The 18,868-nt window shown below is 44.7% G+C and overlaps 2 protein-coding genes across 2 annotated transcripts in view; both read left to right on the plus strand.

Annotated features, from left to right (window-relative positions):
• The window catches only part of LOC126557127 (uncharacterized), a 402,968-nt gene that overhangs the window by 344,897 nt on the left and 39,203 nt on the right, over window positions 1-18,868 (plus strand). The gene's annotated exons all lie outside the window — the stretch shown is intronic.
• LOC126556957 (hemicentin-1) overlaps window positions 1-18,868 on the plus strand; it is a 39,995-nt gene that overhangs the window by 16,339 nt on the left and 4,788 nt on the right. Inside the window, exons 2-11 of the mRNA XM_050212537.1 lie at window positions 6,178-6,519; window positions 6,981-7,091; window positions 7,226-7,429; window positions 7,524-7,675; window positions 9,459-9,603; window positions 11,737-11,867; window positions 14,440-14,599; window positions 17,513-17,682; window positions 17,976-18,099; window positions 18,611-18,771. Coding sequence (XP_050068494.1) covers window positions 6,178-6,519; window positions 6,981-7,091; window positions 7,226-7,429; window positions 7,524-7,675; window positions 9,459-9,603; window positions 11,737-11,867; window positions 14,440-14,599; window positions 17,513-17,682; window positions 17,976-18,099; window positions 18,611-18,771 — 1,700 coding nt within the window. The remainder of the gene's footprint in view (window positions 1-6,177; window positions 6,520-6,980; window positions 7,092-7,225; window positions 7,430-7,523; window positions 7,676-9,458; window positions 9,604-11,736; window positions 11,868-14,439; window positions 14,600-17,512; window positions 17,683-17,975; window positions 18,100-18,610; window positions 18,772-18,868) is intronic.

The raw sequence follows: 18,868 nt of genomic DNA on the forward strand, positions 1-18,868 counted from the left end.
CGCCATCTTGAGCACGTGAGTCAGCTGGTGTGTTTGCTGACGTCAAGAACAATTTCGAGAGGAACTTTTTTTTTCGGCGAAGAAAACCTGCTACAAACTCAAAACCGCCCAGACCACCCAGACTGGTCTAGGTTTTCCATTTCTTCACTTTCGAAGTACACATCCGATCGATCGAGTGTGGTAAAACCCGGTAAAGTAGCAGCAAAAGTGTACCGTTTCGAACCGGAAAACCCACATAGAGCGTGTTTTGTGGTGAACGGCGTTCGGTCCGTAGCACCCAGCGGCACAGCATGCCGCTCAGTAAAGGATCCAGGAACTTGCAACGTTCTCGCCATAGTGAACTGCTTTCGCTAGCCACTTTCAGATGTCGGTCAGAGTGCATACGGTGGCGCAGTGTACCTCCGCTCGCCTTTCCCGTGCCTCATCTCATCCACCTTACCTCCATCTATTCGCGTGCATCAATTTTTCGATTTTCTGTCCGTACTACGGCACCGTGAAGTACTTCAACGACCTTCCATTCGGCCAGACATTGGTCCGGCCAATCATACCACCGTGCTCCTTCCGCACAGGATATCGATAAAGTGGCTGCAAAGCATTGCAACACTAGCACCAAACCAATGCACACACGCACACACACAAGTGCCAACAAGCGCCACCGGCAACGCCAATAGCGCCCCATTCAGCCCAAAGGAAGCGTGATTTTCGTTTATCCTCGCAAGCGCTTGCCTTACCGTTTGGGACTGGATTGCAAGATTATGTGGCCGCACGATCAATAAATTTAGCACTATGCCCAAGGTGGTCAACATTTCGGCAGGGTTGTTTTCTGTGCGGTTCGTTAAACCGAAACCCTGCTGCGAAACTAGCAAGCCACCATCGAACAACACCCAGCAACGAGTGTCTAAATCGGCTGCTGGCTAAGGACAACTTTTTCGTGCAAATGGGAGTAGCAATGGAGTTTAAGGGGGTTAGGGCTCGAGGAAAGACAAACGCCTAGATAAAGGGCCAATGCACAATGCTAACTTTTGACCGACAGGCACGTGCAGAACAAGACGGAAGGATGGATCTGATAAGGACATCATGACGAAACCATCTACAATGCCCTGCTCTGACCCCCAGCAGCGCCGAATAAAGAAGATATTGACCAAATTTTGATTCGATCAGGTGACGGTTAGTATGCTGTGAAGGACGTTGTGAATGAGGGGTTTAATATGAAAATCTATTTTAGACTTTCCTCTTTCACACTCTACAGTTGAAATTGAGTCTGTATTAAGGAAAAATGCGGGCAAGGGCAACCCACAGATCACAGCCAGATCGGTCAACGGATTAAATTTGATAAAGGTTAAGACATTTGCCGACTCAACTCCGACTAATTCGATCCAGGTTCTGTTCGGAGACCGTTTGACAACATGCGAGAAAGAGTGCACGAGTGACTCCGTTGAATATTTGATCGGATTCGGCAGAACGCAGAGCAGGAGCGGTTTTAATATTTGACACTTTCACAACCGCAATGATAGGGGTTGTGAATTAATCATGATATCGAATGCGCGAACGTCGAAGACGAAAACAGTTGGAAAAATGGATTTTTTTCTGGCACACCTATTTCTGGCACAATTCCCATGTCCGGCTTTGCCCGTAGATTACCTCCAGAAACTGGGAACCGAAACCGAATGGATTGAAATCGACAACATACAGCACACATCAGTCGTAGTCAATCGTATAGCAGACCGGCAGGAAATGTTGCCTGCGGTCCTGGGCAAAATTAATGACGGATCCGAAATCAATCGATTCGGCTCGAAAACCCCTACACCGCCAATTCAATCATCAATCGCCCAAGCCCACCCAGAATTTAGTCCATTCGAGTTCGCCTATAACGGCGCCAAAGCTTTGATTTATGGCGGTTTATTCAACGCGACCCAACGGTCGGGGAAACGGTAAAGAGTTGGTGAGGATTGGAAAATAAGAACGGTTTCATTAATTAATCGACGACGAGCCTGTGTGCGGTATTGCAAACTCGGGACTCACCTCGGGCATGAAGGCCACATATTTCCGATTTCGATATTGGTGTAATGTTTGCCTCATTTTTTTATAACTTCTCCCGACGCTTGGGCGTAAGGTGTATCGTGCCCTATAATCAGGGGGTTCATTGATTCTTTCACGCCATCTCCACGCACGTGTTTTGTGTGGATTTTTTACTCCTCTCCTATGAGGAGTTTGGTTTTCTTCTCGCTCTCTCTCTCTCTCTCTCTCTCTCTCTCTCTCTCTCTCTCTCTCTCTCTCTCTCTCTCTCTCTCTTTGCACTCTTGTGCCTGCCTTTACCGAAAGATCCAACACCCGGAACGGTCAGGGTTCGGCTGTCGGCAATTAAAATTGTTCCGGCATGTTTCTCATTCCTACATCTTCCGGGAAGCGAGCATGTTCGGAATGTGTCTGTGTGTGTGTGGGTGGGTGAGTGTATGCATTCTAGGAAGCGAGCCTTTGCCCAGCTCATTCGCGGTACGGGTGGCACGGAAGTGGCAAACAAACACCGGGAAATGCCAAAAAGGTGGTCCAAGCCACCAATTTTTCTTTTGTTTCTGCGGCTTCTTTTTTAGGGCCATGTTCTTCGACCGTTTTTTGGCTCGTGTTCTGCCCACACGAAAAAAAAAGGGTACGCTGTAAATATTGATTAACAACCGGAGCTCGGGTATTATTGGAAGAAACAAATCAAACGGCCAACCGTCAACCGTGCCTCTGAGAAGCTTTCCTTCTGGTGGTAGGAAGAAAAAGCAGAACTGAGGAGCACAGAATGAATTAGCAAAAAACAGGCGTTCTAATTGAAATTTTATTTCCGTCAACTGGCAACTAATCTCGAATCGAAATGCTTGTTAGGAAAACGATAAGACCCAACCGATCATTCGTCTGATTTTTGGCTATTTTTTTTTCCTACATGTTCCCAAACGCACTCGTTTCCGTTCTGAAAATCGTTGCGGTCATACCAACTCCCGTGCTTAAAGCGTCGTCTTAAATAAAATCAACCCTGCAAATAGCACACTCTGCACCACACTGTAATGAAAATCGACCAAAAACGGCTGTGGGAATCTTTTGGGCGAGACCAAAAATCGAAGAAAGTTTAGTTCTTTCCTTAAGAATGGCTGGGCCGGTGCAACCATACCGTTGGTACACATCTTTACCGGTAATACCCATGCTCGGTGGTGTACAAACGAGCAACCTAATGCTGCAAACAAAGCACAGCCCAAAAAAGCCCCGTACCGAAAGTAAAATGGAACCTTTTCTACTTACCGGCTATGTGATGCGATGTTATCCAGAGGGTTTACCGGTATGCGAAGCTCTCGGGGCTTTTGGGGGTTTAATTGCATTAAAGCCGCAGGCAAGAGGCACAGCCAAAATGTTTTCGTACCGGTGTTTGAGACTCAGCAGTCAAAACTTTCTTCAGCATTCAGGAATGGTTTTAACACATGGTTTGCGAGTTGGTTTAATTTTTGTGATTTTTTTTTTTACGTACAGCATTCTTACTGCATTTAAAGGGAACCAATCGGAGTATCTTCTTCGGTTTGATTTCTTCGGCATATACATTGTGCTGTAGTGAAAAAGAAACGTCTTTCGTAACTTGCTTCTGTCAAGCAATTAGCATTTATATTAAATGTAACTAAACGAGCTTTTCTTAGATTCTTAAAGATTTTTTTTTCCATTCAAAAAGATCCAGCTTAAAGAGCACTTACATGCAGACAAATTTTAAGCGCTCGAAAAATAAAAGATGACAAAAGAGTATCAAATAAAATTTTGAAGGAATAGTGAGTTTACCAAATTCAAATTAATCATTTATTTTCAGAGTATTAATAGTCAGGAAAAAATTTTAAACAAACAATTTTTAAAACTATCATCGGCTGTTCCTTAAAGAACAAAAACTAATTACAAATTTAATTATGATACTGATAAGCTGTTTGAAAGTCTGAAAAATGAAGGGTAGTTTCTCAAACTGGGTATTTTTGAAGTGTGAGATGTGGTTAAAGCAATAAACAATTAATTGATAAAACTTTTTGAGTTTAAATCATTTGAAGCTATTCCACAGATTTAAGGGTCCAATCTAAAGAATCCAATCCAGACCAGTCTAGAGAATAGTAGTAGCGTTCAAGAAAAATAACAGTGATGTTTTTGTAATTTTTTGTAACTTTAAGTACATTAAAGCTCGATATGAAACTGAGATCTTATAATTCCAAAAAGTACATCAAATGGATCATCATTATTATTCGAGTTAGTTTGCGATTGGAAAAAATTAAGCAAATGACTCATGCAAACTTAAGTTAGGCCAAAAAAGCTTCTGATGGATAGGAAAGAGGTGTAGAATTCATGGTAAATAAATAAACAAAATATTAGATTCTATAAAAAAAGATAGATTTTAATCAGTAGTGACTATTAAAGCTAACAAAACAGCATATCTAATGTAAAACATTTTTTAACTCAACTAAGAAAAGCAAAGTTATTCCAAGTTTATCAATAACCACATTAAAATCTAGAACCTTGTTTGGAAATTCTGAATATTTCTACCGTAAATTTGAGTTCCATCGTAATACATTTCTCAAATCACTCGTTTTACGTAATATTGTTGAGATTTTAAAAGTATCCCTGAAATAATTCGGCATTTAAATCTCAAGTATTACGCTCACTTCGAAAAAACTAAACACAGCCAGCGTGCACACCTACTGCACAGGGATAGCAACGCGACAATCACCAAATAAGAAAGGTGATGTAGATAAACATAAAGTAAAAGAAATAGGGATGGCAAAAATGTCAGTGATAAATAAATAAGCAAACCCCTTTTACCTAGCTTCCTGTTATTCGGTTCAGTTGCGCTCCTTGCTGCTTTTTTCTTCCATGTGCCGCTTCACACAAACAAGGGTGGCACAGGTGGTATTTATGAATTGATGATGGTCGTTTTTTACGTGCACGAGCACCATGTGATAGGTTGTGGGCGTGTGCTCTCGCTCATAGGGATGTGTGAGTGTCTGCTGATGTGGATGAGTGAACAAGCAGGGCCTGCTTTACGTGAGCAAAGTCATCTAACAACGACAACGAGCACCATAACAATAACAATGAAGTGTAATAAAATAAAGTTCAAACGGTGGAACGTAATCTGAGCTTGTGGTAGGTAGAGTGGAAATGGAGGATTGGGAGAGGTCAACGCTGGGAAACACTCACTGCACTACCTCACAACCCAGCGCCATAACCACATCTCGTTGGCGCGCGCGGAAATTAGTCAACCAAATGAGTGCCTCTTGAGAGCGAATGTACGCCCCCGTGCCCGGTGGACTGTCGTGAAGTCCGTGGGGTTGGATAAAATTTGTTTCATGTGCAGGGATTTTCCATCGAGATCACGGTGCACGGTTTGAAGTGGCCCTATCCCTTGCCGTACCAATCATCAACGGTGTACGTTCGGGGCTGTACGCTACGGGACACTCAGATGCCCAGCATGCCTTTGACTGATGTTAGCTTACGGCTTATCGGTGCGGAATGGGATTATGCTTTGGGTCGGCTTTACCGTGTGCCTCCGGCCCGTCGAGAACCTTTTTCAAAAACCGATTCAGATCCGGCGTGCACCGGGGGACCACAGGTTTTGTGATCCCGGCACTCGATTGCCGGAAAGCCAAAAGCGGCCCGGAAGCCTTCCGTTTGAATGCTCGAGTTTGGGTTTCGGGACGGACCATAAACGTCATTGAGGTTCGCGTCCTTTTATGGTACGCCCGCATCCATTCACCTGTACGCTTCACCGGGTGCTGATGGCGTTCGGTCGGTTGGCGCATCTCGTCCCAGACGCTGTGCCCTGGTGCTGGGGTTAGGGCATCGTAAATAAGTGAGCGATTTCAAAGGATAAATTCAACGTGCAGAGAATTAAAGTTATTGACGTAGTGGTGATAAGCTCTGGGGCTTTGCTCCGGGAATATGTCGATCGATTGGGTCCGTCCGAAATAGAACATGACGTAAATGAGATTGTGTTGATAGACCCGGATAAACTTAACCTTCACATTGTCAACCATATTCTAAGCACGGTACGAGGCTTTTGCACTAATTAAGATATTGCCTTTTATCAACTACAATGTAAATACTGTCGGCTACCGCCATTACAATGCACGATGTACGATGATTTTCATGTTATATTTTTTCCGTTCCCTACATTTTCAGTTCCCATCACAACGGTCAGCGGAGTGTTGGGCAAACAGGCCAGCCTACCCTGCGACATTACGCCACTCGAGCGAGACGATGCCGTGTACATGGTGCTGTGGTTCAAGGAGGACGATAACGAACCGCTCTACAACTTTGACGTTCGGGGACGCCAGGTAGCTCAGGCGCGGCTTTCCTCATCGGACAAGTACTTTGGCAAGCGAGCCTTTTTCCGTGCCACCTCGCATCCCGCCCAGCTGCTGGTGGACGAAATCAAACTCTCGGACGAAGGGATGTACCGGTGTCGCGTTGACTTTCGCAATTCGCCTACGCGAAATCTGAAAATAAATTTCACCGTGATAGGTAAGGTACTGGGCGCCTCCATCGAAAGCTCGTTTCAACGGGGGGTAGCGAAATACAACGCATGCGTTTTGAAGAGGGTTGATGTGGAAAGTTTTTTAAATGGGACATAATTGTATCTTATTTTAGCTGCCCCTTATCAAAAAGTTTTAAGTTTTTACATATTCTTTTAAAGCTCAAGCTAAATTGTAAATGACTGTAGACAAATTCTAAACGATTTAAGACCTTCTTCAGATCTTTAATTGCGGGAACATTTCCTATATCGTACATGGCTACGCTTATCTTCCCACCTGCATTAATTAAAATTCTTACAAAACGTACAGCCTCTTTCATAATTGTTTGAACTAGTAGCAAAAACCGCTATTGAACTGGCAGCTATCGGTTCGCCAACGTCACTCAACCGATTGAAGCTCATGTCGTGCTCACGTTTCGCATTTGTCCGCTGGGTGTTTTCTCATTTGCAGTGCCACCGGATCGGCCCATCATCTACGATTCGCGGCGCCGGGAAAAGGCCAACACAGTCGAACCTTACAGCGAGGGCAGCGACATTGCGCTGATCTGCGAGGTCAAAGGAGGTAAGTGTCGACAGCTGGACATACGTACAGGTCGATCCCCTGGTGTTCTCTAGCTATTCGCTAGGGTCACGAAACGGTGGTGCAAGTTTACTCACCGCCTGCTCTCACCCTTGCTTTTCTCTTCCTCTTCCCAGGGCGACCCCGGCCAAACGTTACCTGGTACCTGGACAACAGTGTCATCGATGAGTCGTTCGAAACCCGACCGGACGGGACGACGGTCAATCATCTGTCCTATCCAAACATTGGCCGACAGCATCTGGACGCCCGGCTGATGTGCGTCGCGAGCAATACGAACCTGACGCCGCCCAACAATAAAGTAGTCGTCCTGGATGTCAATCGTAAGTACCTTCCACCGGGCGGGCATGATGCTGCTGCGCGTGTGTATATGTAAATGAGCTGCTAACGTGTTGCGATACTGGTCGCTTTTCACAGTCAAACCGGTCGCCGTCCACATCATGGCCAAGGAAAAGTTCGTCTCCGCCGACAAGCGGTACGAGATTGAGTGCAAAAGTTCAGGCTCCCGCCCAGAAGCGGCCATTTCGTGGTGGAAAGGAACCCGCATGCTGAAGCGCGTGACAAAGAACGTAAGTACTGGCAGGGGCGACGGTTTTTGTAATTACAGGATGGAAACCCGTCACGCTCGGTCAATCGCAAACGATCGTTCCGAAAACACCTCCGGAATCATCGAAAGTCTTCAGAATGAAATTCACGCACTGCGTGTTTTTATCTCCTCGAGTTTTCGAGAAAAAAAAACAGTAAAACTGTCCTTTTTTACCATCGCGTATGCTAGATGAAAACATTGTTTATTTTATTCACAATACCTAATGCTCTCGCGCTGCTAAATAATAGCTCATCCTTTTGTTAATATTTAAAAACCAAATGTATTGCATAACTTCAGGGCGTTATTTTTGAAGTGATAATTTTCCAGAAACAGTGCCCTGTAAATAAATCGAATAACCGAATCGCTCTGCGAATCGCTTTCCTTTCTCACCACTTTCAGTAAATGGAAATAGCTAAATATTAGTTTTAAATAAAACCACAAAACACCCCACTTGCCCCAGTGTGCCACACTGCTCGTGCCTGTTCGTGTCAGTTGCTTTATGTCGCACGTTGGCGGGACGCAAATTGCGCTCATAATTATCTGGCCCGATTTTTGAATTGATTTTGCCTATTGATGCCCGCACAAAATAGCCAAATTGTATTGCCGCTGGAGGAAATAATTAGCAAAACCAATCGACAATAATTATTAATCAACAATTGCACGATACCTATTATGCAGTGCGTCTGCCTGCAGGGAACGGGTAATGATTTGGAAATTCTATTTCGCGAAGCTCGTTTGTTGCAGTTTTGCAGGCCTGTCAGCGCACAGGCTACTGATATTAATTTCTAGCGCAGGCAACAATGAATGTACCATCGTTTTGTGAAGGGTCATTTTTGGCCATTGTCTTTGTGTTGAAAAATGATCTAATTTCAACTGGTACGGTGAAATTCAAACATTCTGTGCTCGCAAAACTATCGAATTGCTAGGCACTAGAAAAGTATCTCTTTGTGGTTGCAATAAAAACTTACAAACTTGATCAATAAATCGTTTATTTCTGGGAAGTTTTAAGCTATAATTATTTGCATTTAAAATATTTCTTTTCTACGAGAGCATTTCAAATTGCATCGAAAGGACTGCAGTTTGCTAAAACTTGTAACACAAACATGCGCCCAAGTAAATCGGCTTTAAGTGCAATTTTGTTCATATCTTTGAACTATGAAAACTGTAGCAACATTGTGCGCAAATATATGCAAAACCATTGGGAAATAACATTTGGAAAAATCGAACCAAGTCTCCAAAAAATCGAGTTCATGTTCAACCTACATCAAAGTGCATTAGAAAATAAATGCTGTTTCAATAAATTATCAAACCGACGGGCAAATGTACTATTAGTACAGGCAATAACAGTGCCGTTTCCTAGTAAATGTGTTACTTTCTACCCTAGCTACACCGTTCGTCCGTTATCCAGCTCCAGCAGCCATCCTGCAAGCGCGAATCAGGGTAATACTTAGTTGCAGCTTGATCGAATACAAAGTATAAATAGCGCGCTAAGATCATGCAGCACGGGCACCATCTGCTAGTACAGGAAAGAGAAAAAAAGTCGTACCCCCAAGTACCGAGTACGTGAACGTGATTGAAATGTGTAATATTGCGGACTTTCCATCGACTAAAAAGGAAGTTGCGCCGTAATGGTTGCGAACTGGAACGTTGCATTACGTATCCTTTTTTTCTGCTCTACTCCTGCATATACCCACACGTACATTTTTCCATTGCTTCCCAATACACTCATTGCTCTTTCTGCTTTTCCTTTCTCGTTCATTCTACAGTTCTCGGAAACGGGCAACCAATCACTCAGCGTTATATCGTACACGCCGACGGTGGACGATGATGGCAAATATTTGACTTGCCGGGCCGAGAATCCGCTCATCCCGGACAGCGCAATCGAGGACAAGTGGCGACTGGTGGTACATTGTAAGTAGCCGATCTTTTTTTTCCCTCAATCATGATAAGCTATCCTGACCGTTGGGAGGGTACCGGGGTACCGTAGCAGTAGTAGCGCAAAGAAACGCGCGTCTTGTTTTCCAAATTAAGCGATTAAAGTTCGAGCATTTTCCAAACCATTTTCCCTGGACGCGGTAAAGATCTTTTTCTGTTTATGGCATTGCGTAAAATTGTATTTACAGTTTATGGCTTTCTTTAACGTCTTTATTTACTGTCTTATTAACGTCTGTCTTCGGTTTGCATGGATGTATGGAAACAATCCGTCATTGGGGTAACCAAGAAAAAAAAAAGCAAAATAAATCACCCCAGACACACTGAAAACGCAGCCCGTCGTGATTGACTTCGAACACGCGGGAATGAATCTGAATTGATCTGGTGCGAGTGTTGAAGGTATCGTTGCCAGCAATGGGCAAGCAGTAAAACCTGGTGGACCGCCCCTTCAACACATCACAGGGACATACACACACACACACAGAAACGAAAAGTAAAAGAAAAAAAACCTTCCTTCCACGGAACAAAACGGAAATTGAATTCCATTTACAGCCCAACCGACAACATCCTATCAGTTTTATTCGCTCGCAACGTTCGATCGCAACGATAAAACTGCGTTCCGCGCAGATCCACGGTGGAGGGTTTTCCTGGGAGGGCGGGTGTTACAGGCGTTTTATTGCGTTACCAATAAATGCTAAACTTCAACTAAGGCCATCATCACTATTTGTGGGTTGCAGACGAACCGATGCACAAAGGAGAACCGCCGGCTCTTCAGCATGTTCTACCCTATCCCTCGTCTAGCTTCACGGAAAGGTCCTAATTGAGACGCGACCGTATAATTCGAAACCGAGCAAAAAAGAACGCGAAAAATCCTACCTTCCCATAGGTAACCAAATACGAAACGGAAGCGTTCCCAGTACGAAACGAAACCAAATCTAATAAATACTGTACCATAAAGCTGGAAATTAACTTATTCTTGTGGACCTAAAGTTTTTCGCAAAAGCTTTTCATTCAAGATTTCGTGCGCCCCTCACACTTGCTCCAACGAAGCTGCCATAGACTAGCGTATCTCCCGTCCTTTTTTGCTTATTTTATCTCTATCCGGAGGTTGAAGCATGTTGCTGCCTATTTATGTGTTGTGCCCACCATGTTTATGCAACCGTGAAATGATAAAAAGCAGACACTTGAAATTGTCCTTTCGAAAGTCCTCCGTCCGTTCAGTGTGTTGTGAGAGGAAACTTTTCGAACGTTTTTTTTTGCTGATATTTCGTTCCTCTTTCTCGCTCGCTCGCTCAACATTTTCATCCGATACTTGGTGAAGAAACGCCACTTAACCACGACGAGTGCTAGATATCTAAGAATCCGGACCCCCCCTTCCTAGTAGCAGGTCCGTGTAGTTGAACTGTGTTCCTCCCGGTGTAACCATCGTTCGGAACTGGATCGTAAATAAATAAGAGAGGGAGAGACACAACGAAAAAAAAAACACTCTTCCAACGTTAGCCAACGACAAGTAGCATAAAACTTGTCTCCTTAGAGCCTCACGCGATAGGGCTCAACAAAAAAAGAAGACCAGAAGCGTAGCTGTCTGGTCCGGTAACGACAATAAAAACACGATGCGATACTTTCGGATGCCGTACAGCTCTTCTTGTTGCTGAAGAATTGTTCCTGAACTCAGCATCAACGGAGACAGATAACGCAAGCAACGGGACACGTTCGGCGTTAACCGGGAATGGGCGAGTGATTCGTGCCGCTTTGATTACCGGATGATTTTACAAGTAAATCGCAACGCAGTGCTCTAAGAAGCGTAATGGATGTTTTCCAGTCGTGACTTTTAGTTTTCTTACTATAACACGGTCCCTTTTGTCCACCCGTTTGCATCACTTTGAATTTTTATACCGTCGAGCTTTTTACGAGCTTCTCTAGTGGCCACTGCATGCATGGGAATGGGGTGAAAAGTTTGACAGAACTGGTGCTCTTTGTTTGCTCTAAATTGTGTTTACCGTCAAAGGGAAGCATTAAAACCCAGAATGGTAGTAATAATCGAAGAATAAAACATACTCTTACTTACTTTTTTCGATTTTCTCGTTCTCTCTCCCTCTTTCTTCCCAACAGACATGCCGATCGTGACGCTAAAAATGGGATCATCCCTTAATCCGGACGACATTAAGGAGGGTGACGACATTTACTTCGACTGCCACATCCAATCAAACCCTAAACCGTACAAGCTCGCCTGGTATCACGATGTAAGTAGTATGATGGTTTGTATGTTTCAGTGACTGGTGGCATTTTTTTTTTTGTTTTCCCAAGTCCAACCATGTCCAAAACTGGGCACACATCCTCTTGCTCCCTTTATCCAATCCCGATTATATGCATTACATGCCCAGAAGCCTTCGTTCCACTTCAAGGTCGTTATAATCTTCGCCCGTTCCGAATGTAAAAGCCGTAAACGGTACATGCTACATTGCGACCCTGCTTGAAAGCTCCTGAGCTCAGCAAGAATGGACCGGCACCATCCTTGGGTGGAAAAATGATCGTAAGGATGTGTGTTCCTGATAGACTACCAGACCACGCACGGTGCTGTAGCATCACAACGGCGATAAAGGAACATTCCTCAACGTTTGTATCCCGATTCCACCCGGGACACTCTTCGGCACAGGCTTCTCACTCGGTTCAGTTGCTTTCGCTACCACGAATGCACTGTTGCAGATGGGCGAAAGAGCTTGTTTTCCTTTGTTTTTTTTCCCTTCTCATACTGTCCTTTTGTAAGCGCCTCTGGTCCAAAATTCATCTCATAAGGCAAACGTGCAATGTTTGATTTGCCTAACCACCGGAGGATTGGTTGTAAGTGGGATTTGCCATGTACCGTGTGAGGCCATTCCACGACCAGGGAGATTGTTGCAAATGAGACCAGAGAATTGCGTTCTTTATGGCGTTCGTTAGGAGCGCGAGTTGCCGCTAAGTCACATAGCGTCAGGTTTCGTTTCTGGGCGGAATATGTGTTCGATACTCGGGTTGTCTGGTCGTTGCTGGTAGACAGTTGAGTTCTTCCTAGCATTGCTAACACTGACCAGGGGCATCTGCAGGATAAGTGGATACTGACCGCAAACTGAGTGTCTTATTATACGGTTCTGGGGGTTTTTTTTTGTTCCTTTTTTCTTCTCGTCTTTTACTGCCCTACCGAGGGTAGACTGCAGAGAGCTATAAAATACACCTCCTCGTAAAAAAAATGTTAATTCAAACGTGTCTTAAGTGGAACGGCCCTTGGGTCCGGGAAGAGATTGAATTTAATCATTCTTCGAAATGCTCTTGTAAAAATAATGGTCATTATCTGGCAGCACTGCGCTTGCGGTGGGTGTTTTGTTTGTCTCAGCATAATATATCCTGTGGGGGGGGGGGGGGGGGGGGTGGATTTCTATTTCTACGAACCATAATGTGGAGTTAAACGTATCCTAGCACCAGTTCTTTTTTTTTTGCAACAATTACCAGATTTTGTTTATTGTAACAAACACTAAAATAAGCTTTTTTGTTACTACTGAGCTGTCACTGAGCATTCTGACATATGCTTAAAGTACACCTGTTTTTCGCTTGGTATCATCTCTCATCATCATCATCACCATCATCATCTCTCCACTAAGCATTAATTGCTAAAGAAACACTTTTCAAGGAGCAATTAAACACACATTTACAACCTAAGCTTGCTCACAGAACCACCTGGTAACAACACATTCAGCCAACCTGGTTTTTCCAGCTTCCCACGCATCCCTCACACTGATTACACTCACAACACATACACACACACACACACACACACTCGTGAATCACATTCACACCACGCCAAACAATATACGCTTAAAACGATAAGCAGATGCCTTTTAGAATGATGTTCCAAGCAGAATAATTAACAATTTAATTGACACAGCAAAGCTACACAGCTACGAAACACACACAGAACCTTACCTTACCAAATTAAAAAAAAAACAGAACCCCCCTACGAAACACAGACCGCACATTACACATCCGTTGTCGTTGTTACTGAAAAGAGCCTCACTACTTTGCACTACTCCTTACTCCGCCACCAAGCCACCAAGCTCGGGACGCTGTTTGATGTCGAAAATTCGGATTATCTGCACGGTACATTCATAATCGTTAGAAGATCCCACCTCACCCACTCTTCCACCCACCACCCACCAAATTATCGTGTTGCTCACCGCGGGAATACAATTAACCAGCAACCAAACAACAAAATGCTTGCGTAGCGTGTGTATGCGCGGCACACTGGCAGCACAACAACTAGAGCGGCAACACTGGTGGGTTTTACGCTCGCGTCTTGGAAGTTCATTTTCCACACCCCGGCACCGTGGTCTGTAGATTACCTCACACTCTTACAACCAGCTTCACTTGATCCTTATTAAAAGCGGTCTGAGTAAATAATTCAATTCGCGCCCAAGGATTTCGGTGTGTACTCCGGGCACCGTACTCCGATGGGCAATTTTTTCACCTTCAATTACGATTTTCAAAAGATCTTGGTGGAACCGTCCTCCAGCCAGGTGTATTAAGGTGATGGTTGAGCAAGTACCGTGCGTATGTGTATGTGACTGTTTTTCTTTTTACTTCTCCTTCCTTACCAACTGCTTTTCCCCCCCCCCCCCCCCGAACCCGTAAAAGCCATCCAACGAAAGCACCTTTTGCGGTGTGTCCTTGTCGTCCTGCGACACTGTTGACAATACTGTACCATTTTTTATCGTTTGTCTTTTCTCTCTCTCTCTCTCTCTCTCTCTCTCTCTCTCACTCACACTCTTTTTTTCGTGCAAACAGGGAAACGAACTCCATCATAATGTCACAGCTGGCATCATCCTGTCCGACCATTCGCTCGCCCTGCAAGGCGTGTCCCGTAGCCTGGCCGGAGATTACACCTGCATGGCGGCCAACACCGAGGGCCGCGGTACGAGCAATCACGTCACACTTCGCGTGCGCTGTAAGTATCCTTTCGTCTCCGGTCTCAAGCCGACCACCATCGCACCTGTTCCGCCCTTTCTCCCCATACCCCCCCCCCCCCCCCACCACACCACCACCAAACATAACGCGTCCATATACGCCCACCAAACGGGGTGGTGGTGGCAAATGATTTCGACCTGATTTTCTTGCTTCGCTCGGCTGTGTGAGATATTTTGTTTCCTTTATGAATGACTCGTCTCGCGGCACTTTTGCTGGTTTTTTTTTCACTTGACGAACTGGAAAAAAGCTGACTGTAAGAGCAAACAGCGAATTTTATTCGGTACAGTGAATCGCTTTCAGGGGTTTCTTTTGCCATCTCCATTCCATTCTGGTTACACAAAAAAAAAGCTCGAGAAAACCCCAGTGCCGGTACGATTGAATGAAGTCACCCGGGCAAACGACTGGAACGGATTCTCATTTGGGGAACGCATTATTGTAAATGAAATGAAATTTCATTAACTTCTCACACCTTTCGCTTCACCATGTTTGGCCAAGGGTTTTCCCCCGAACAAATGAGGCTTCAGTGTGGTTCGGAATTTTTTTTTTTTGTTCTGCTCCCTTCCTCACGCCGATCAACCGCCTCGCAGCAGGAAAGCTTTCCTATTTTTAAACAATCGTACGCGCAAGTGTGATTTCCTTCTTCTTTTTTTATTTAACTAAACCGCATCATGTTCCGCAAATTGCAACCACTTCGGTTGGTGTTTTGTTCTCGCATCGAATTTAATTTCACACATGAATATTAACCGGGCGCAACAAAAGCTCGATTTACGCTCGCTTTCACTCCTCGCCTGCCAACAGGCTCGTAAGGTTTGCCGTGCTGGAATGGTGGGCGCAAACCGGAAGGACGCGTGGGAATTCAAATTGTATTTTACGTAAATTTCGACAAACAAACGAACTCCAACCGTCCTTCCGTCCGGCGGGTCTGTTGTGTGAGGATGGATGAGGTGCGTGTGAGCGCGTATTTTTACGTGGAAAATATCCACAAAGGACCACGGGAAGCAGGATGCAGCGTAGGTAGCAGAGGAGGTAACAGCAGGTAACGAACGTTTCCGATGCACGGGAAAACGGCTCCACTTTGTAGTCAATTGTGGGCATCGTAACAATTCGTGCAAATGTAATTGAAGTGTCACAACCGTCCAGGGAATTCAATCGATGGCATCCGTGCTCTCCCCCAAAAGCGCCCAATATCACAGTGGGATGATGAGATCCAAGTTATGGGCTTTCCGAAAACATTTATCAAGACAAATTATTTGTTTCTTCTTGAAGAACATCCAACTGAATAAATCGTTACTTGAAATAAAAAGAGCATTTAATACGAGTATTTGTTTTATAAAATTTAATTCACATTTTCCCAGAACTCTTTTCGTTAACAGTTAATAACAAGAGCTCTTTTCTCTCATTTTCACTCTTCCCCAAAATGGCCATCGAAATGTGTTTTAAGCACCTGGTTCACCTGCTGCTCGATGCAGTGTGCTGAAACATCGCACCTCGATTTTCGAGTTCCTGAGAATGTGTTCTCTGTAAGGGCGAATGAACCACCAGCTCTGCACTCACCACCTCACATGGGGATGCTTTGATTTCGCATCCTTCGCATAGTACCGCAATCAGTCACAATAATCGAATAAAAGCGACGCATTGGTACCTAGGAACTTGGCGGGCTCGGAACACTCAACCACGGGAAGTCCGGGAGAAGGTGAAGCCCGCAAGTGCCAGAAGGTGCGGGTAGCATTGACCGGGGCGTGCTTGTTGGGGCTTGATCCTGCTTGCTTGTTTTTGCCGTGTGTTCGCAGTTTCCCTCTCAATTGACTGATAATTTGTTTGTCAGAAATGGTTGTAAATCAGAATTTACGCCATTTGATTTTTCATCCCCCGCTGCATGCTCACGAGCAACCACTCCCGAGCGCGCTTGTTTTCCACCTTCGAATGAGTGTGTATGTATGTGTGAAGCGGGGCATTTGAGTTTGGGATCGTGCTTTCGTGCTTTTGGGGGATGAAAATGAAATTCGTTTATTTTGGAATGAAATTTCCACTAATTTGGTTCGATGCACATTTCACACTCAATTAGTTCATAACACACACACACACACAACTGGCAAAATGCGAGCTGAACGATGGACCGGCAATTTTTTTCTTTATGCTATAATAAATAGTCTTTACAATGGAATGGGCTTTGTGTTTGTACGTTACAAGCGTTGAGGACTTATTTTTGAATACAAAAAATTTTATTTTTAAAGTTGGATGATCCTGCCATCAGCAGACTAATATTGCATTCTTTTGTCAACAAAAATCTTAAAGGGTTATCGAAGCATATTAAGATGATCCTTCGTTTTATTTACCAGTACCAAATTAGTCAGCCATTACTAGGAAAGCAGTCTGAATGACTTAAAAAGCTAGACTTAGTGTTTGAAAATCGACGCATCTCAATTTTTAAATGTGATATTTCTGTTGAATATAGTGTTGACGTCTTTTTCATAAAACACTTCCTGCTACAGCCTTTTTGGGTCTATTCGGTGAAAATCTGTAGAAAATAAACATTTTTTTAATAAAATTTAATAAGCAAACGTTTACAGTTGTAACATTGTGGAAAACAAATTAAACTGCATCGTAAGCAAAATTAAACATTTCTTCAATAAATTTCAAACCTACATCAAGTTTTCCAAAACACAAGCTCCACTCGTTCGAAACAAGAAACATCACCCGATCTCACCCTACAAATGTGCTCAATTCCAAGTTCTAGATTTTCCTTTCGCCCGTTGTACCCGATCGATCGAAATACCTTCTACCACCCTAAACCCTCCAACCATAGAACCCCCCCTCAACGGTATTTGCACTTTGGCTAATAGATGCACTTTTTCTGTCCCAACTGCCCATTCGACACCGTTCCTCGAAACAGATGCACCGGTCTGTGCAGTGGACCGCGAAGAACTGTTGGGCGCTCTCAAGCACGAAACGCTACAGCTGAAGTGTGAAGTCGATGCGTCTCCACCGGCCGAATCCTTCCACTGGACGTTCAACTCATCCGGCGAGCAGACCGAGCTGCCGTCCCGTCTCCACTCGAGCGAGGTAAGTGACACCGGCCGACAGTTGCGCAACCCCGCACCCCGCGACCCAACTGGGACAAATAATTAGAAAACATCTCAAAATGCGATAATGAAAACGACCCCGTTCCGACACCGGAAGCGTCCGGAGACCCGTTGGGAGCGGTAATTGGATGGTGAAATTTAGCGCTCGCCAAACGTCCTTTGCCTTTTTTTTTCTTAATTTTTCTTTTCTCACTGTTTGCTTTATTCCACACCCGATTCCTTGGTACCTTCGATGGATCGTGTTCGGCGCGCGGCTGACCAAACCTCGGACAGACCGGTCTATCGAGGCTTAATTACACGCCGACATCTGATCTGGACTACGGGACGATATCCTGCTGGGGGCGGAACGCGATCGGTGTGCAGAAATCGCCCTGCGTCTTCCAAGTCGTCGCTGCAGGTAAGGCTGAAAATCGGGTTCCACTTAAAGGATTGAAGTGCCAACGCCGAGACTCGAACTTCCGGTCAAGTGGGTTGCCGAAGGTTCGGAACAAAAATTGGACGAGTCTGGAATTTAATTAAAACGCCATACAGCTGAAATGAGCAGGCTGGAAGGGCGGATTTTCGAAGTAGGAACAGGACAACGGGGGGGGATAACACGAAGGATGACGCAAAGTGAAAGGTGTTTGCTAAACATAACGAACAATTTATAGAGGGGTTCGAGGAGAAGGACGATCGGGAAGGCTATCGTTTCTTCGCTCCAAAAAATACTCAACATTCAGGCTGCTTCCACAATGTTCAGGTTCTTATCGAACTTGCTTGAAAGAATGTTTGATACAAACGGGCTCGTCTGTGAAATTGATACTCTTGCATAAAACCCTTGCCAACTTCCAACACTCTACTCTGTACCCCTTAGGCCTTCGCTACATCCTGGCCGTTTGTTTGACGCAATTTGTATATTTCGTTCACAGGACGCCCGTTCGCACTGCAGAACTGTTCCGTGTCGAATCAATCAGCCGACTCCCTGCACATCGAGTGCATCGAGGGCTTCGACGGAGGGTTGCCGCAGATGTTCCTGCTGGAGCTGGTGGAGGTGCCCGTCCTGCGATTAGTTAGAAATTTAAGCTTACAGGTATGTTACGCTTCCCCGTTTCGTATCGGCACTCGGAAAATTCTCTCGCATGACACCTGGTGCATCACAGCCAAACCGAAATAAAATCGATACCACT

Source organism: Anopheles maculipalpis, chromosome 2RL (genome assembly GCF_943734695.1).
Source record: "Anopheles maculipalpis chromosome 2RL, idAnoMacuDA_375_x, whole genome shotgun sequence".
NCBI lineage: Eukaryota > Metazoa > Arthropoda > Insecta > Diptera > Culicidae > Anopheles > Anopheles maculipalpis.